This window comes from Blennius ocellaris (genome assembly GCF_963422515.1).
Source record: "Blennius ocellaris genome assembly, chromosome: 10".
Classification (NCBI taxonomy): Eukaryota; Metazoa; Chordata; class Actinopteri; order Blenniiformes; family Blenniidae; genus Blennius; species Blennius ocellaris.
Genome location: NC_137659.1, coordinates 14,086,790 through 14,107,516, shown reverse-complemented (window position 1 = coordinate 14,107,516; position 20,727 = coordinate 14,086,790). Strand labels below are relative to the sequence as shown.

The following is a 20,727-nucleotide window of genomic DNA, read 5'->3' as shown; positions in this document are numbered from 1 at the left end:
CTCACTTACGGCCGGCCTCATTTTACAGACGACACAAAGCCAACCACGTCTGGTAAAAGGTCTGTGACCCACCAGACGGTCACAAAGCCTTCTCTTCCCTCCTGTCCCCTAAGCATGGTCTCCTTCTCCGGGCCTTCGTGGCATCCTGGCCCCCCCCCTTCCTTTATCAGACCGTCCAGGCCTGAATGGGCTCTGTGGTTGGTCAATAAATTCAGTGATTCAGGGGGTGGACAGTTGCAGCCGTGTTAACGTTTGTTCACAGGCTTGTCGGAGGGACGGACCCCGCCCCATGGCTCTTTGTCTCTTGTGGACCCTCATCAGGTTAGAAGTCAATGGAGGGCCTTGTGCAGAGGTGGCAGGGGCATGGATGGAGCCGCCTCTCACATGGCGTTCACACAGGGGGAGGACCGGTTCGGATCACTGCGACACTTGTTAGTGTGGGGCCACACAACATTTCCAGATTGCCTCTATCACGGTCCCCTGAGGCCCCGTGTGATACCCGGCGCTTTAAACTAACGAAAGGTTGCTGCTGCGGGGCTGCACGGGAGTAAGATGATCCGCACTCAGAACCCTGCAGTGACCAAACTGAAAAGGAGTGCACAAGTGTATCTTACAATCTCGGTTTACAGATCAGACTCACAATAAAATGAGGTCAGGCCTTCAATTACAGAGATGGTCAATCCAGAAGTCTCTAAGTAAGGACTTGAATAGTGTGGATGCGCTTCCATAGCCGCCCGAAGATGCCGCACTGTTGCAGAGGTGTAGCTGGCTTCTCAAGCTCAGCTGAACCAACGCATGGGAACACCCAAAAGAGGAGAAAAGTGGGGCACAGAGCCATCGATACAACAACACACGAACAGTGGAGGGCTTTGGGACACAGAAAACAGTGGCCAGAAAAAGACGCATGGCGACTGAGGAGGGACTTAGAGCTATGACTGAAGCCTAACTGTCATGAGAAGATGAGAGTTGCCATGGTCACCCAGGAGCCACCCAGCAAGCATGTGAGGAGGGGAGGCTCGGGGGCCAGGGCCCTGGGCCCGGGCTGGTGGATCACATGCACTAACCAGGGATTATGTGCATAAGTGATGAGCGCTAAGCCGGCAGGTGAAGGAGGGAGGCCCTGGGACGAGGAGCGCGCCATCCCTCAGGACAGCTCCCTCTGTAAAGAGCAGAGACTTTTTCCCAAGTGAGGCTGATCTGCTGTGTGAAGGGGACTCAGCCAGAGGTCCTCGAGTGCTGAAAGGGCATCCCCCAGGCTGCTTTCACAGCATAAGTGGCCAAAATGCTGGTCTTGTGAGTCATCTTGAGTGGCAAGAATGGGGCATCTTCACATTCATAAATCCCAACACAAACACTCTCGTGGATATGGACCCCGGCTTGGATGAGGATACGCGTCACAACAGCTGTGCATCAGTCTGAAGGAGGCTTTTATTTGTGAATATAGGTGATCTGCCAGTGGGGGGGAAAAAAACTGTATAGTTTAACCTCTCGCTAAGTTAACTTTACAGCATATTTATTGACAAGAATGTCTTTTCCAGCCAGGAGCAGCAGGTTCAGAGGTTGTTTTGCTGCAGGGAATCAATGCTCATAATATCCATGGCCTTACAGGAATGTGTTTGAACCTTGATGGCACAAAGAAATCACATTCCCGTGGTGCAAAGAGAGAAAATACACAGTTCACCAAACTACCCCCCCATACCTTTTCAAGACGATAGTATCCCTGAACATATTAACATGTAAATACACTTAGATACTTTGACAATGCACTGAAATGCATATAATCTACATGCTAACTAGTGCTTTAAAGAGTTTTCACTGCTGAATGTGGTTTAAGGAACACTTTCATGTCTGGGTTTTAAAAATTAAATGTGAGGCCTCCCTCAGCATCTCTAAAAGCGTTTTTCATTTTGATGAGGGATAAGGCGATGACTGGGTTTCCTTTTCAAAGGAGGAGACCCAGAGTTCAATAAGACTTCAATCTCATTGCCTTTGCCTCCGAGATGAAGATCTAAATGGAGGGTATTTTTTAAGACGGAACCCGCTAGGTTCGGTGACAGATGGCAGGTTGTTATTCTGAAATACCAGTTGCTATGGTGCCCCCTTTTCCTCCGCAGCCTCACTTGCCATAGCTGAGCATCAACTTTGAGGCTGGTGTACTGACTTGGAATAAGCTGACTTGAAACTGCTCAGGTTGTTGTTGACAAACATGAGCCCAGATGAGTCCACTAATCTCCGGCTCCTTTATCCGCTCTTTATTGCCGTATAAACAGGACTCAATGCACTCAAATAACTAAACCTCTGTTTTCAGCCTTCTCTTATCTCATGCAGGGTTTAATCTAATGGCCTCTACCCTTTTTACATCTCTGCCTCTGCTAAATTCGACCATATTTTTGATTCAGCACGTCACCATGACAACCAGTTATTTCCCCATCCTTGAGCCACCAGCTCCTCTTCTCCATTGATACTGCTGCCTCCCCCTACCCCTTCTTTTTTTTTGTCCAAATAAAACAAAGCACGGAGTGAATGTGCTCTGAGGTAGGTAAATGTATTCAGTGACATCAGCCAGGACGAGTCTATTCTGCAGGATTCCTGTACCACTTGTTTCCAGCCTTGTCTGGGGGCCGGACACTCTGTTGGACCCATTGTCCCACGTGTATTCCACACAGGCCTGCAATTAATGGAGGCCTTGTCTAAGGCTTCTGGAGCAGAAACTGCTGTTTGGGAGGGGGACAAAAGGCGGGCAGAGCCGGGGGCTGGGAGTTGCTAAGGGAGGGCCCCCCTTCCCTCTTTAAGGGGGTGATTCAAAGGGAGGAGGGACGGGGAACGAGCGGAGCGCTGGATGAGATGTTTAAGTGATCCCTTCTGTCTGTGCCCTCCCCTCCTGGCCTGAGATGTTTTCATACCAGCAGTTGAAAGGGAATCTTTGCAGTATTTGATGATGAGGATGGTCACTTTGCTGCCTGCACGGTGGTGACGGAGGAAGAAGAGAACTGCAGCTTTCAGTTCAGGTGAAGGTTTGGGCTGAATGAGGCTGTTCCTTCCTGATGGCTCATAATGTGTGGAAAATTAATACCAGAGACCACTTTAAAACAACATTCTCAATGCAGGTTTTTTTTTTTTGCTTTTTAACTTTATTCCCAGCCTTACGTTATATATTTACTATTTCTAATAGTTTACTCTTCACAGCAAGTTGTTTTCAGTAAATATTATTTCAGGAATATCATTTACTTACAATATATATCATTATTAATGACTTAATATTAATAAACACTGATGATTCAACCCAGCTGTACAAAAATGAATATTCCCACTTGAATAAGACTCCAATTTATCTTTTTGAATATTTGGGCTGTAAAAGGATTCTGGCATGTGCATTCAAATAGTTTTTATCTTCCATAACTTCAAAAGCAAAGATTGTGACTTTATTCTTCGTATTAATAAACATTTATGTTTCAAATAAAGGACATGCTGCATGGGCTGGTGAAGAGAAACGGATCGACTATTTTCCTGGACACTGTTATTTTTGACATAAACAGATTGATTCATATTCCATATTGATTATTTTTCCCATATGTATGTTTTTTTTTATTGCATTTGCAAAATAAATAATTTCTCATTTATTTGTTATTATTATTTGTTTGTGTAAGGATTTCTATATTTGTTGAAAGCATTAATGTTTACCTTCATTTTCAAGTTAAATACTCCTGTTACCCAGGTAAAGGATGTTTTCCTTCTAGATATATTATATATAGAGACCTTATTCTGTATTTGTTTTTACAATCTAATCTTAGTATTAATAATGTAATAATATATTGCCACTAAAATCCACTTTTTTCATGTGAGGTTCATTTGAGGTTTTCCGCTAACCTGGCTTTTTTTCATGAGTACCGGTACATTTCTTAAAATCTATTGCTGCTTGATAAAGATATAGTTTGAATAATAAAATGAGATATGTCTGATAAACTCAACCCGACGTCACAAAAAGAAACAAATGATCTCTTATAGAAAAAAGGTCTATAAGGACTGCATTTGGTATCTGTTTCAAATAATCATTCAGAGTGTATGGACCTTCAATATGTTGCACTGCGTAAACAGGGATGAATGAGCATTTCAAGGCAGCCAAGTCATAAATCAGTTGTCACGTCGTGACGCGTCTCCCTCAACTCGTCGTTACTTCTCACATGTTGAATTCTGGTAGTTTTCTAACTGTTTCTGTGATTTCTACAACGCCCCATCCCAGGTTTCCCACACTGATACGGATCAGGACTGCGCTATAAACCTCATGTCTGCACCAACATTTGCACAATAAAGGGCTGTTTGTGGCGGAGCAGCAGGCTCACTGAAAACAGAACTGATAGGACGTAATTTATCATCGCACGACGGCCTCTCCTCCAGAAACCCTCTCATCCGCTGCGTGCAGAACCGCAGGCCCATTTAGGTGGCATCTCGTAAAAGCATCTAGTTGGACAATTAACAGAGCGCTTAATGTGATCCCAGCAGAGCGGTCGATGAGTCTTCGATGGGTACTGTGACTTAAATACATTCAGTGGCAACAAAAGGCTTGTTTCTTCAGAGCATTCAGGCTGCAACGTCTGTGTGGATTTCAACAACAATTCACGACTTTGTTTTTGCTTGTGGGAAAAACACAGGCTGACGGATAGTAAATAAACACAAAAACATGATATTCCCACAGATAAAGTCTCCACTGAGAGATGAACGGTCGACCCAGTGACCTCCGGAGGGACAACCTGCTCTACCTGACGCCACATGTGACTCAGTAACCACATTGAAATGTCTCAAGGTTTTCACTTCCATGAATCACATTTAATAAATTGATCATTTTAGTCTTTTTCCAAAAATATTGCTCTTTTTCTTTGGTATGGATTGGTTGACTCTCATGTGTCAAGGTAATTGAAGTATTTTAGTTTTGCTGAGATTTTGTCCCAAGTAAATATTTTTTCTTGACAGTTTTAACCTGTCGTACAAATCACGTTTTCAATATTTGTCAAAATCTCACAATATTCGTCAAAATCTTGAACAAAACACAAATTATTATTTATCATTTAAATAATAACTTTTTTTTATTTATAATTATTTATTATAGATTTATTTAAATGAATTACACTGTTATCCACCTCTTCAACACAAAAAACATTATGAACAATTACATGAGAAGTCCATTTAATTTAGTGTAATATTGTCTTGGCTGGAGAAACCAGTGTTACCTAAAATGTGTCAATTCAGAGGGGAAGCCACGGGTTCAAACAGTGACCTGCTTCTGGGGTCATTTCACCTCTGTGGATTTAAAGGCTTTACAAAGACTGTTTGAAGTCTATCAAGGAGGATCGGGCCGTCTGACGATAAACATGCTGCAGACAGAGACGTTTCTCAATAAATATCTCAGTGGAATCACGTTACACACAGTGATAATGGAACATGCGAGGCGCATCACAATGAGACGTTTGAGATAGAAAGCAGATGATGAGGAAATCGGTCTCAAATATTGTAAAGTTAAAACAACAATCTAAGTTACAACATGTTGTCTCGTGGATGATTGACAAAAAACTCTGCTTTATGCAGCTCAAATTCAAGTCGAACACTCGTATTTTAGTTTTTATTTGACAAAATGTGGAAAGAGCAGATAAAATTACAATTATTTCAAACTTGGAGCCTTTCAATGTAACAGACAAAAGTCAAACTATTTTTCTGTTTGATTTTTCTTTTGTCATAAAACTAAAAAAGTGTATTTTATGAAAGAGATGACAATCACAAAGTCTTTGTTACACTTCTCAAAAAGAAAATGATTCAAATATTTATTATTCTGGTAAAATGTGCTAAACCATTCAACACAGTAACATTTAAAGTTAATTCAGTGAAAGTACAGTTAATACATTTTCAAGTCAAGTTTTAATTGAAATAAACATATTCAAGATTTAAAATAAACCCAAATTTAGATTTTATAACCTGTCATCAAACATAAATTAAGAAAATGGTAAAATGCCTATTGTGACAAAGTTAAATGTTCTTTAACAAAATCCCATCCCTCAAGTATGTCTGTTGCTCTCACCATTGTGCAATATTGAACTGTACAGCACAGTACCGTGTTAATTCACAATAATGCACAGTACTATTTATGACTATCGTATATAGTCTGTGCATTGCTGTTTGTGACTGTACATCATTGAATATTATTGTGGCCTCTATGACTCCACACCACTGCATAATATTATTGACTTCTGTATGTCACTTTACAACATCATAGTATGTATTAGAGAAAATGTAAATAGTCCTGAAAATCTTCCTCTGTGTAATATTTGTGTATTTTGTTATTCTGATACCCTGCTGTTTATTCGCCTTGAGCTGCTGTTGTTGTTTTATTTAATCTTTAATTAACCAGGAAAGTCCCGTTGAGATTAAAAACAACTTTTTCAAGGGAGTTGTAACGGGTGTATTTCTAAACTGTGAGTTGTACAACGTTCTTATGTGAAACTTCCTAAAAAATATTGTAACATTATGAATTAGGAGTTTGCAAAATGATAAATAAAAACATGATGCAAAGACACCAAGTTGAGCTGAGATGACAGGTGACTGAAAACATGCATGAACTGTATGATTACAATTTTGCAACAATGTTTTAAAATTCAATATTGTAAGTAATATTAAAATATGAGTTATTTTCAACAGCTTTAAAAAAAAACTAAGTCTATTGTATGAATTCAGAATTCAACATATGGTTTATTATATGAACTTTGTTTTAAAAGTACGTGTTCATAATTTTGCATTGGGCTCGTGCTGTCATCAACGGGAGGCTCGTTCCTTTGCAGCCAGTCTTCAAATATTTAAACTTGGGACTAACTCGTTTCTGTAAAAGTCTTTCAGCATCCTGACAGGTAGCCAATAGGAGCGCCTGGGCGCACGAGCCCGCCGCCTCCCGGGCACCGTGTGCCGCGCGCCCATTGGACGGACTGAGGTTACCGGGGGAACCTGCACACGAGCCACTCGCGTGCAGCCCGAGGTTCTATAAATAAAGGCCGAGGCGCTGGAAACGTGAGCGTCCAGTGCGTCAGCCCGGCCCGCACGCACCAGTCACGCCTGACATTTGTCACCCCTCGAGTCGGCACGCCAGGAGCAGGGAAGAAGACCTCCATAAAGTGGATTTATATCACTTGTTTCCTGGCCAAGATTGATTCTCCAGCGCTGCTCTGACGTCACGTGCCGACCTGAAGATGCCAGCAGGTACTTCAGGAAGAACTTCACCGTCCGTCGTGGCTGCGACCCCGGCGAGCGGCGAGTCCACGCCGGAAAAACCCCGGACTCTGACAGAGGCTAGAAAAGTAAGTTATCATTTCAAAAATAGTTATCCGTTTTCCTTATTTTAAATGATATAAAATTCATTTTCTTCTTCTTTTCTTCTTCTAATCAAGTCGTCAAAACCAATAATGGAAAAGCGGAGACGTGCGCGCATCAATGAGAGTCTGGGTCAGCTGAAGACTCTCATCCTGGACGCTCTCAAAAAAGATGTAAGGAGATGCTCCGATGCCCAGGCACTGCATGCACAGGGTAGATCCGCTTATATGTCTCTTTTCTTCTGTTTAGAGCTCAAGACACTCCAAACTGGAAAAGGCTGACATCCTGGAGATGACCGTGAAGCACCTCAGGAACCTGCAGCGACTCCAGATGACTGGTATGCAACTCCCATTTCTGGATTGACCACGTTGCCTGCAATGACTCGAGGATGTGTAACTTTAGATGGTGAACATGTCAGCTGGAGCTCCAGGAGTTATAGCCCACCCACAGCTGTTAATATGGATGAATGGCTAAAATCAGTGTTCCAGACTATCCACTCAGTAATGACATATCCATTATTATTTTTTGCTACATTGTGTACTTAAGTGGTCCTGATGTCTTTTTTTCCCCAGCCGCTGTGAACACAGACCCTTCCATCCTGGGCAAATACCGAGCTGGGTTCAGCGAGTGTGTGGGAGAAGTCACCCGTTTTCTCTCCACGTGCGAAGGCATGAACGCCGAGGTGAGGACTCGCCTCCTCAGCCACCTGGCAGCCTGCGTGACCCAGATCAGCGCCGTCAACCTGTACGGACCCCCCCTCGGTACGCTGGGACTCGGGCCCACCGGCACCCAGCTCCCGGCCGCTTCGGTCCCGCAGGTGCCCTGTAAGAGTGTCTCCCCCATGCACGTCTCCCCAGAGGCCATGAAACTGTACAGTGGCTTCCAGGTGGTGCCAACGCCAGATGGACACTTTGCTTTTCTTGTTCCCAGTGCAGCTCTGGCACCTCTGACTGCACAGAACGCCCATCACCACGTGTCACCTGTGGCGCCGGCTGTCACCTCAGACTCGGTGTGGAGACCCTGGTAGGGAGGAGCTGCACCGAGGAGAGACTGGAGAACAGCAAAAAAAAGGACTATCACACAAATAAAGAGTATTTTTTTGTACATTTTGTAAATGTTTTTTTCCAGAATCTTTTTGACTGAAATGTTTAGGCACATTTGTGTTTTTTTTAATATGGATTTTATACGAGATTTTCACGGCCTCTTTGCTTATATGATTTTCTTTTTTTCTTTTTTTTTTTTGTATGGGACAATTATTTTTTGCCTGTTTGGACCGAGACAATGCTTGACAAACTTGAAGATCACTGTATTTTTTTTATTTTCCAGATGAATAAAATGTTTTATAATGCTCACCACAGTTTTTGCCACGTTGGTTCTTTTGTTATTTCTGCTCTACAAAACATTACTTACTGACCCGGAGTCATTTCTATCTTCTATCTTCACGCTTGTAATGCAACAGTGAAAATGCAAAACTATGTTAACTACATAATAAGTTATGACCTGACTCCACGTCTTGTGGAAAGCACACTTTTGACCAATCCTTTTGCTGCGAATGGGAAATGTATTTTCTGGCACTAAATACATACTTCTGTGATGAGGGAGAGAAGCTGACAGGTCGTCTTGAGAAGACGTGCTGCCAGTGCAGGGAGGCGGGTAGGAGTCTGCCATTATGTTATGAAGGATTAAGTGCATGGTGTTTTTGTTTTTGCAGCAAATTCTTGGCAATTGCTCACTGATTCTACCCTGTGACAAAGGCCACCATTAATGTGATATAAAATGATGTGATGATGCAAGAGTTCACTGGCAACAATAAAACCTTGAGCTGATTAGCAGCAGCCCAGCAGAGCCGGCCCCGTCGTCGCCCGTTCAGAAGACAGTTGAAGCGCTGACAAGTCCCAGCGTGTGTCCCGAGCATCGTGCCCACACAGTGGGCCACAAGCTGAGCGTGACCGGAGGTCACAGGTGCCCCTCATTCACTCCGCGGAGACAACGCAGCTCCAACAGCATGTTGTCCTAAATCTGGCAACCCATCAACAGACCTGGCAGCCCATCACCAAAAGAAAGGGCCCCACTTTGACAGCATTCAACGGTGGCACCTCCGGAGGCAAACACCGTGACCACTCGGTTGTTTCTAATTTCATATTCATAGAATTTAAGCAATACGTCCATAGCGCAATATATGAAACGGTGTCTTGTTTGAAAGCGGAGCTTAATATTAAGCTCCGATATGTTTCTACATTGTTCAACAATTTCCAGCGAGCAAAACAATCCAATCAGATATAAATCTCTATGTAAACATGTCGATCAAATCCTTTATATGTCACTTGGGAAGACATTAAAATGCCATACATTGTAGGAATGATACAGTCAATGAAGTTTACATCTCTGTTTTGGCACAGCTGAGAGAAGACCGGCAGTAAAAAAGAACTAAAAGACAAAAATAGAGCTCTCCCTCCCATCAGAGCATCCTTTGAGAAGATCCTCCGAAAGACAAAAACAAAGACGGGCCCCTCGGTGGCTCAATGGCTCCTCTCTTTGTGACCCTCTCCATCTTCATAAAAGGCCTTCCCCTTGTTTATCCAGGAAGAGGTTTAATAGCTGTGAGGGGGGGGAGGACCATGCTGTCACTTTCAGTGCACTAAAGAAGGCTTATTGTTGGCCGCTCCCAGAGGTCCTGGTCCTCAAGGCTTTTTGAGAACTCTTCACTCTGGACGGTGCTCTCCAGATAAGAGGAGCTGTGAAGTATTGACAGGTACATACATGATGGACAACCTGGAGTGGCTTTTAGGCTGGAGCAGTTCTCGCCGATGAACATTTCTGCCGGTTATCATGTACGGTTATCTTCCTTGCTTTGCTCGCTTCTATCCCAGTTGCTGCCCCGCCCTCGTCAAAAACCCCACTTTGACTCCCAAAGTATTTTTCCCCAAAGCAATGAATGGTAAACACGAAGCAGGGGCTGGACCTGCCCCTTTTGCGACGCTTCATGATTGATGGCCTCCCCTCACAATCTCAGTAGCAACAGTGACAGGTTCCCTGCCTGTAGACACCGGAAACCTCCGCCGCCTCCACCTCTGTGGATGAATCGCCTCCGTATTGTTCTTCAGGTTGTTATGGTGCTTGATGGGGGGAGGAAGTAGTGAGTGGTGGTTCACATCAAGGCTAATGAATAGATTATGCACTCAATATCAATAGTGAATGAACAATACTCTTTGTCCCTTCACTCCAATTCATCCCTTTTTGATTTAGCTGGTTGTTTTTGAAAAACTCAACAACATGGCAGGGGAAGTGAAGTTTCCGGGGGGGGGGGGGGGGGGGGGGGTGAATTTAGGACGAGCGTGACACTCGAACACTGGAGGTGGGACATTTATGCCTTTGGATCCACACACAGTAATGGTGGTGTGACTGTTAAAACAGTGTAACTTTGACTTTACATCACGAATCCTCACTTCTTCAAAGGAGATGTTGTCCTGGATGTTGGGACGAGGTGGGAGGGGCTTGTTTTCTCAGCCTCTTGGCCATATGCCTCAGGCTCATTGAACCAAACCATTAAGATACATTTCCACTGTGAGTTTCCCTGCAAACAAGACATGCAAACGTGTGGATGATCCACGTTGAACTCAATTGTTTGACCAGCAAGCCCCCCCAAAAAGCTCTAGTTTAAAAGGTGTCTCCAACCTTACCTTTCAGATGTGAATGTGAATGATTGTGTTTGTGTCTAAGATATTATCAGCTGAGACTTATGTACCCATTCTCAATCAGGGAACAAATGATCCCAATGCACCAAACTCAGATGACACTGGTGATTCCCTGTTTAATTGAAATTTTCTTGAGAGTTGGAGAAACATTGATATGCACGTTTGCTGTTGTGCTGTTTTGTATAGTTATGGTATTTGGTCTGAAGTTAAGCATGCCAGCATTTTCTTTATTCAATGATCTGGAGCCATGATCAAACAGGAAAAGAAAGTGAAGTGGCTGCGTTTATCAAAAACTACACGAACGATGACGCTCAGCTTAATAAAATCAGTGAAACGCGTCCTCCATCATTTGCTTTGTCCCGTCTTTCTATTGTAAAACAACAGCCTCTCAAGAGCGTACTTGTGCGGCTGGAAGTCCAGAGTGTGGGAGGTATTTTAATTGTTAGCAAGCAACAAACTGCAAAGTCTTGTGGGGGCACTCGACATGGAGGAGAAATATACAATGTGGGGCTGCAAGCATGCATGATAAAAAAAAAAAAAAACCTCTCCATCTGGGACGCTGCACACAAAACAAGCATAGCTGTTCTGAGAGCGGGGTCCAGAGGGCCAGAGTTCCTGATTCATCCTTGATAATTGTAATGTGATGATAAGGAGCTTATAGCCTCTTGTTATCCTTCTATAGGGACAGACAAGACAAAGGGCAGTGTACCAGTATGCCAAAAGATTACCATTTTGGTGACATCTCCTTGTCCACTTAACACTCACATCAGGTCAGCTGTTCCTAATTTGGTCCGCAACACCAATTTGGCCTCCATACAGGGGTCTGCGTGCACTGAGGGGTAAATATTGACCCTTGTTTGTAAGTAAGATTCGCATCTTGAGTGTGCTAAAAGAGCTATTTGTGTTCTTGAGATGTTTGGGTCATCGTATCATGGAGGATGTGTGCCCCCGCCCTCTCATAGGCCAAGAGAGGGGACCTAATAGACACCTGCCCACATAATAGAACCTGGTGTTGGTTATATTTCATGACTGAATGAACTCATTTAACTAATGCTTGAAAGAAGAACAAAACATTGCGTGTTAAATTTGGAAAGAGTGCGTACATAAGCTAAATGGTTGTCTTGCCTGAAGACGGAACTCGCCACCCCCCCACCCCCACCCAACTGAATACAGTGCAATAATATTAGCAATTAAACGAGAGATGCCGCAGCTCGATAAACATTTTTGGATCCAAAGAAAAATCTCCTCTTGAATTCCCGCCTGAGGCGTCGAGCCTCAGATGACCTCCAGTCTTTGTCCTGAGGACCCTGGCCTGCCCCGGTCACCTCCCGCCTCAGTGGCCGGTCTAAACTCTGTGGGAAACCCCCCCCAGTGCTTTGTGTTGACTTGGACATTGTGTGTACCACCAGATAATGTCTCCTCCCCTCTGTTTCTTTTTCCTGTGCGATGTTGAAGAGCTGCTGTGTGGAGCGTGGTTCCCACTGCCCGCTAAGTGGGATACAGAGACAGGATCTGACCGTGGAGGATTTTCATTCAGCCTCCCGGGACTTCACTCAGTCACTGCCGTTGTAAGTTTGCAGGGGCAGTGAGAGTAATTGGCAGTGTTGGATGCTGACAGGCGATTTGATCGAGATGATGACTCTATTATCCCCTTAAGTTCTTAAGTCATGACAAAACATGTAACAAAACAAAAAAATACCAAAAATGGCTAAAATCACTTTTAAATTCTGGGGGGGGAAAAAACCCCTCATTAAACATGTTCAAACTAAACAAAACCAGACGCAACGTCAAAGTACCCCAGTTGTTTTCAGAGCACAATATTCCACAATCTAGACAGTTTGTTAATAAAGGCTGGGTCTGCATTTTACCTCTATAATGGGGACAAATTCACCTCCCAAATATCAATGAATTAATTGCGTTGGTCATCCAAAACCCAGGATTTCTACTTCTACTGCATGGATATATCATCCAGGCTTCATTTGTAATGATCATTTTTGGTAATACATTTTAAAAAAATTAAAAAAACATTCTCCTGCAAAGCAATTGTGAGAAACTTTGTTTGCTTTGTTTCGATAAATTAAAGCAATAACTTAAATGAGAATTGAATCACAAAGTGCCGCAGACACGCAGGTTTCCTCAATAATACCCTCAGTATTTTTTTCTGCTGATGTTCCTACTATTAACTGTGATTCATTCCCATTGCTAAGCTGCTATACGTGAGTCATTCCTAAGCCCTACATGTTGCTCATTAGGTAACAGCCCCGTACACTAAATGTTAAATGTCCTGTTCATCCCATAGATTCAGTCAAGTGAGGATTACCTACAGTTAAAGGCCATGCCGCCAATCTTTAGAAAAGAAGGCAGCCACCACTTTTTGTCCGGTGAATTGCAATGTCATTCACCTCCAAACGAGGACCCGATTGACCCCCTGGCATTTGACCCTTATTAACCATGGGTTAGTGTGCTGTATTCAAGGTGTAGCCATCTGTGTGCCTTGTTGTGTGGAGGCTGCCCTCCTCCCTCTCTCTTTATCCTCCCTCACAGGGTTCAGGAGCAGTTGGGTGATCAGAGAAGGACTAGTTAGTCGAGAACAAAACCCAAAGCTCTTCAATGATGTGGTGGTTCAACAGCTTCTTCACCAAAAATAAATCCGAATAATGCATCTATGCCAAATGGAATAGAAAAACATACACGTGTTGTTTAATGCAAAAACTACATTTCTGGATTGGTACATTGTGTATCTTCTCAGAGGAATATAAAGTACTTTTTTTTTTTTTCAGTTATTCTATACTGTGTTTACCAAAGCAAAAATATTGAGAATTATACCATGAACAGGTATAATGTCACAATGTACACAGGTGCAGAATAACCCTGTAATCACTATAGAGCTTAAAGTACGTAATTATTGCAGGGCAGGAAATGATGGATATTTCCATATATTGTGTCTATAAATCTTCTGAAGGACTCAGCTTACAAAAAAAAATATATCACAGCTGCAGCTGAACAAAAAATAAATGCAGAGCACCATTATGCAAGAACATCACACCAATTTTAAAGTCTCTGCATTCAGAATTGATTTGAAACTAGATTCATCGGTTGATAGAGCTCTGAATCGTCTTTCTTGAAACAAGTCCAGACCATTGATAAACGCAATTATACGAATTGCGTTGATCATTTTGTAGAGCACGTCGTTCTTCAAACCCTTTTAGTCATTCCATCAGGCAGCACAGAATATTAACATATTTAAATAAAAATTAAGACGGTTTTTAAAACAGGTATTTATTTTTATTTGTTCATTTTAATGTCTCATTTGTTAATTGTGACAGTGATTCAGAAAGATTGATTGATTGAGCGGTCAATTGATTGATTGATTGATTGATTGATTGATTGATTGATTGATTGGAAAGAAACCAGTATCCAGGGACAACCCAAGAACATGTAATTGTTGAGGTTAAATACCAAGGAAAAGTCTTAAAATTGGTGAAATTTAACAGATTGTGACTGAAAAGCTTTGAAATTAAATAAACAGGGTGAAACTTGTAGATGTAAAAAAAAAAAAAAAAGTAATCTTACAAATGACCGGATTGATCAGCACCAGATGTGTACAGTTACCCCACAGATACACGGATGCACTTTATTTCCATAGACTGTATTTGATCTACCACTTTATTTAGTACACAAAGTCTTTGTCAACCCCTTGAAAGCTGAAAAGTGTCAAACTAATAGATTCTGTAATGTTGTCCCAATACTTTATGGAAACTGGAAAACGTTCCCTCATCCATCACTGGACAAGACAATGATGACCAGTCAGTGCGAGGAGAGTCTTCCAGAGGTGAACACCGGAGAAATTGACACTATGAATGATTCTCTTTGTTTTAGTTCGAAGGGAAAGGATGTTAAAAGTTAGGGAGTTGAACCTTGAAGCTTTCAAATTAAAGGTTCACCCACCTTTCTTATCACTGAGCAGGATTCCCGTATGTTGGTTATCAGCTGGTGAGTGAGAGGTTTGTTTACAGTATTGACTGTGACAGTCAGAACCTATAATGTGACCCGCAGTATGAAGAAAGAGTCTGCACACAGTGCAAAGTCTTTTAAACTGTTAAAACTAAGGACTTTCTAGTATCTCTCTGTCGTTACAGTGGGAATAATTGGAGTCTTTTTTCAAAATGTGCTCCGTAACAGTGCCGTCCTCTTCCAGAAATTGCACCTTCACCGTCACTGGGGAGCATTCGTGTGCTTTACACTTGATGGTCACTGTGTTGTTGGATGCTTGCAGGCTGCAGGCGTTCAGGTCAGGGATCCCTTCTTTAGGCAAATGGCATACAAGTTGGTCTCTGTCAACGGAAACCACTGTCCGTTTCTGCAAAAACGGCGGACTCTCGCACAGCATCCTGTCCAGCGTCTCAATGTCCTGACTGTTTCTCTGGACCCAGTCATGCAGGTACCACATGTGGCAGTCACACTTCCAGGGGTTTCCATGCAGCCTCATTGTATGCTGCATGACAAAAAGGTCAAAAAGTCCCAGTGGGACAGTTTGTAGCTGATTGTTTGACAAGTAGAGCTGCTCAATGAGCATCTGGTCCTCGAACAGTTTGGCGTCCACCGTGCTCAGGTTGTTGTTGTGTAGGTGGAGTGCCTTGATGTGGAATAAGTCTCTGAACAGGTTTGTGGGCAACGAGGTGAGCTGGTTATCGGACAGATCCAGGTTCTCCAGGGCAGTGACATTTTTAAAAATGTCTTTGGTGAGGTTGAAGAGCTGATTCGAGGACAAGATAAGGTCAGTCAGCGAGGTCAGACTACTTAGAGAAGACAGCTCAATCAGTCTGTTCCCTTTGAGGTTCAGCTCCTTCAAACCTGAGGGCTCAGAGCCGAACACTTGATCACTGAAACGTGTAAGACGGTTTCCACGGAGGTTCAGCACCTGCAGGTCCGTTAACACAGAGAAGATGCCGTCAGCAAGTTGCGTCAACCCGTTGCCCTCCAGGTGAAGCTCTTTTAGCTGGGAAACATTATAGAAAGTGTCCGATTTAAGGTCGCTGATGAGATTGTTGTTTACTTTCAACACCTCCAGCTTCGCAAGGCCACAAAAAGTCTCCCTCTCAACCTCCTCAAGTTTGTTTTGGGACAAATCAAGGACACGCAGCTGGTTCAGGTTCAGGAAGAGAAACGGAGGCAGACTTGATAGGATGTTGTTCTTCATTTGAAGAATTTGCAGCTGTCTCAGAGAGTCAAACATACCTGGAAGCACCGTTTTGAAGCGGTTGAAATTGAGCAACAGCCTTGTTAAGTTTCTCTGGTTTGAAAAAGTTCCCAGAAATAACTGCTCGAGCCAGGGATTGCCGCTGATCTCCAGTTCCTGCAGCTCTGGCAGATGCTCCAACGCCTTGGCGTGGACACTCCGCAGCGCATTATTTAGGAATATGAGCTTAGTGAGTTGGGGGCTCTCTTCCAGACTGTGAGCAAACAGGTAGGCCACAGATGATGTCATAAGGATGAAGTCCTTGACCTCCCTGGACATATTCCTGGGTAAAGAGGTCATCCGTTCATCAGCACAGAGCACTTGGCCTGGAGTGAAACACTGACATTTGTATGGACAAACGGTCTGCAGCTCGGAGCGTCCACTGTGACAGAGGAGCAGCACCATTACCAGACTCAGCCTCAGATCCTTCTCCATGTTTTGACTGTCAAAAAACAAAGAAAAAAGAAAGAAGAAGAAACCCTTAATGAATCTGTTCAGGAGTAGGAGAATTACCCCCCCCCCCCCCCCCCCCCCCCCCCCCCCCCCCAAAAAAAAAAGAAGACTTTAGTGAAAGGACTCATTTAAATCAACTACATTGAATCAGACAGTCAAACATACCTTTGTGTTGCAGGGATCCTTGTACATCTGCACGCCGGCCGATGCAAAGTACAAATGACAACAAGCCCGAATTAGGCAAGACAAAACCTTTGCTCAGCGGCCCACTCTTGCCGTGGTTTCATTTGCTCACAACTGAAAAAAAAGTGACTCCCGTGATAAGAACAACATTCTTGAAACTCGAAGAAAACTCAAAAAGATGTTTTTTTTAAGAAATATTGCAGCTTTTAAATTGCTCTTGCAACACGCAAACATATGAGACGATTCTTATTTCAATTCTCATGTTGGTTTAAGTCAGTGAACGTTAAGTCACTGTTTACCAAGTCAAAGCAAACAAATCAGTGCTTTTTACAGATGGCAAGCCAGCCGCTGTTAACAGTAACAGCCTGATTTGATATTATTGTTATTATATTTCTGTGAAAAGCTGCCACAATTTGCACACACACATTTTAACACATTTCTGTTACAATACAGTGCAGTCATAAGCAGTGGATGTGAAAATAGTTCATTTTTGTTAAACCTGTCCTCCAGATGAACCGAAATTTTAGAAAATACAGCTTGCATGCTGTGTTAGGAGGTATTGCGTAGACTTTGTATATTTCCAAGAATTGAATACTGCTCGTCTAGTGAAGTTGAATTCACTGCAGGATACTTTACTATCCACAAGGTGTCGCCCTGCTGCCCCAGACTAATACCTGTGCTGGTGGCATTTCTGGATCCACCCTCTTCTCCAGGTTACTCCCTGAGGATGCAATGGTACACACCTTTTTCTCTCTCTCTCTTTTTTTTTTTTGACAGAAATTTACTTGGACCAGCATTAAGTAACACACAAACATACACACACACATACACAGAAAACCCTTTTCTTCATTTTTGTTTTTTGTGGATTTTTTTTTTTTTTTAAATAGTACTTTTTCATTTTTGGGGATTTACAGAATGGCAAATTCTGGGTTACAGCTTCTTGGCTTCACGTTGGCCTTCTTCGGCTTCATTGGCACGATAGCATCCACAGCCATGGTGGAGTGGAAAGCTTCATCCTACGCAGGAGACAACATCATCACAGCTCAGGCGATGTATCAGGGGCTCTGGAAGAGCTGTGTGACACAGAGCACCGGTCAGGTCCAGTGCAAAAAATATGATTCACTCCTCCAACTACCAGGTAATATCTTATATTTGGTTGTGATTTTCTGATGCTTACAATCATAAAAACAAAACCTTCCACTGGGGTTGATGGTAATTGTGTCTGAAATCAAGTACTTCACCTCTTCTGCAAAAAAATGTGGGAAGCAAACTTAACAATAAGGAGGAAAACTGGCGATGTAAGAATTTGTTAAACAGCGAAAGTGTAAAATGTCACTTGCGTGAAGCGTTTGAATAATAGATTTACACGACGTAAAAGATAGGATCTGTTTGGTACCATGGTCATTCAAATGCCCTGAGACATTAAGGAGGCCCTTCTCTTCTTGTAGGACCTCCTGCATGCGCAGACATGTTGGTCAAATTCCAGCAGCTGCAAGATGAAAGAGAAATACACAGAAATAGAATAGAAATAAAATAGAAATAAAACCCAGCTTCACGTCCTCTTAATACTGGGTATTCGTCAAGTCATTGAAATGTCAATATTTTGGGTTTCTAGAGGCCAAAACAATCATAGCAGATTCAAAAAGAACATTTGTTGTACACGCCAGCTCAGTGTGGCTCATGTTTTCTGCATTCCCGCCCATTATGTAGCGGTTGTACACAAGGAGACTTGCTGAGAAACTTATAACACACACACACAAACTATGTAAAGGATTTCTTGGTTGACGATTTGTTGGTGAAATTGTGTGTATGAGAACTTTTTCTCAGAAAAGATGTGTGACAGCAATATACAAGATCTGAAAGTATAGTACACAAAGTGTGGAGATGAAGGATCCCGAGGAGTTTTGGACTGATTCGAACTGGTTCACTTTTGAAGCTCAACAACAGAAACAAATCAATCGATTCCATTGAATGAAACATTGACACTGTATTTCTTTTTGTCTTCAGCGATCGTGCAGGGTACACGAGGGCTCATGTGTGCCTCCGTCTTGCTGTGCTTCATTTCCATGATGGTGGCGGTGGTGGGCATGAGGTGCACCACCTGCATGGCAGAGGCTCCAGAGCAGAAGGACAAACTGGGTCTGAGTGGAGGAGTCATCATCATCATCGCTGGTGAATTGCTTCACTTCTGATCCTCATTCCCCGAATGTCAATCAAGAGACGTTGCGTCAAAATGTCCATCTTCGTTCTGCTCAGTGGATCTGTCTCTCTTCTTGGATCATGTGTTTTATAGGTTTGCTCGCCCTGGTGGGAACATCTTGGTACGGCCACAGAATAGCACAGGACTTCTACAACCCGTTCACGCCGACAAACTCCAAGTGAGAAGGCCCTCCTCTGTCATTTAATGTGAAACCCACACTGCTCTTCAGCTACGTCACGTTATCTACCGTAGTGACGGGACACAAGTTATCTTTTGTAATGAGGCCATTTTAATACCCGCTCAATGCATTTAGTTAGAGGGAACAATTAAAGATCAAAGATAATTCTGATATTTGTTTTTACCTCGCTCATTTTATTTAACTTATAGCTCAAATTCTCGTATTGGTTTGGGTCTTCATTATAAATTGGGCCCTTGGGTAGAGAGGCTGATATATTTGTGGTCCTCACCATAATCCAAGTTCCTAATCTGTGATCTAACTCTAAAGGCATGAAACCCCAAATCCCCGACTACTCCTTTAATTTGTTCAGCCCTGTGCCTGATTCTTAACTTAGTTTGTGTTGACTGAACAAAACGTTGCAGCGCCGCGACACTGGAAAGCTGGAAAAATAAACGTCCCCCAAAGTAAGAACCGGATCTGTCTATCATTCACAGGTACGAGTTTGGGAGCGCCCTGTATGTCGGATGGGGGGCGGCCATCCTCATTGTCATAGGAGGCTGCTTCCTGTGCTGCAGCTCTCACACTAAAGCTGATGGGAAACATCCACGGTACCCAGCGTCCAGCTCCACAGGGCAGCCGGGCAGGGACTACGTGTAGGAACGACCATCGGCTGGCCGCTGCGGATAAAACCAGGAGGCGACGAATTGATGGGAACACGTTTCAAATGTTTTTCATGTTTAACAGCATGTGTCTTTTGCAGGTGTCTAGGTTTGTGTATGTTAATATTTGTCATCAAAAACATGCATTAGAATTTGTGTTTGCTTCTTATCAACTTCAGTTTTAGTACAAAGACCAAATAGGCAGAGCTAAGAATCTTTTCCATGCATCTCAGAATTTGTTTTTTGTTTCTTTACTAAGGTTTTTACAATAATGCTGATTTTAATGTAAATCTGCACTGAATTTATAAACACCTGGTTTTGCTTTGTCTTTTGTGTTGTGTGAAATAAAATTATTGTCACGTTTTTTTGTATGAAAGGAGGCTTTTACAGCATCAGTGTCTATTTTTCTATATCAAACTGATTACAGAAAATGCAAAAACTGATATAAAAGACTTTTGTTCAGACCAAAAAAATGTACTTAATTTTTTCCCCCATAACAATACTGCAAATCTGTCAAACTCTTTAGGGATACAAAACAATCATCCACAAGACGCAGGCCACATGAGAATGGTGTGAGTCCAGGACTGCACTTACTTTATATTCAAATCACAAAATGAGGGGGACAAAGAGGACACAGAAAAAGCAAATGGAAAAAAAAACCCCAGATAATGCAACAGTTGGAATGTTGAAGTGTGTTAGTCCAGGGTAACAGTGTCAGATATGAGGGGATCCGATGTGCAGGAAAAAGGATCATGTGAATTGTGGGCATAAAC

The 20,727-nt window shown here is 42.8% G+C and overlaps 3 protein-coding genes across 3 annotated transcripts; 2 read left to right on the top strand and 1 right to left on the bottom strand.

Annotated features, from left to right (window-relative positions):
• Positions 1-7,226: 7,226 nt before the first annotated feature.
• Positions 7,227-8,374, top strand: LOC308135811 (transcription factor HES-1-like; the record flags this gene model as incomplete). The annotated part of the gene is made up of 4 exons (XM_080503933.1): positions 7,227-7,334; positions 7,425-7,520; positions 7,597-7,684; positions 7,920-8,374. The coding sequence occupies 4 exons, from the start codon at positions 7,227-7,229 to the stop codon at positions 8,372-8,374; spliced, it is 747 nt and encodes a 248-aa protein (XP_080360059.1).
• A 6,773-nt stretch (positions 8,375-15,147) lies between these two features.
• Positions 15,148-16,716, bottom strand: LOC308135175 (uncharacterized protein; the record flags this gene model as incomplete). Its single annotated transcript, XM_080503050.1, has 1 exon — positions 15,148-16,716. One exon carries the CDS (start codon positions 16,714-16,716, stop codon positions 15,148-15,150), a length of 1,569 nt encoding a protein of 522 aa, XP_080359176.1.
• Positions 16,717-17,832: 1,116 nt separating this feature from the next.
• On the top strand, positions 17,833-19,952 carry cldn1 (claudin 1; the record flags this gene model as incomplete). Its single annotated transcript, XM_080503128.1, has 4 exons — positions 17,833-18,055; positions 18,925-19,089; positions 19,211-19,295; positions 19,790-19,952. 4 exons carry the CDS (start codon positions 17,833-17,835, stop codon positions 19,950-19,952), a joined length of 636 nt encoding a protein of 211 aa, XP_080359254.1.
• Between the last annotated feature and the right edge of the window lie 775 nt (positions 19,953-20,727).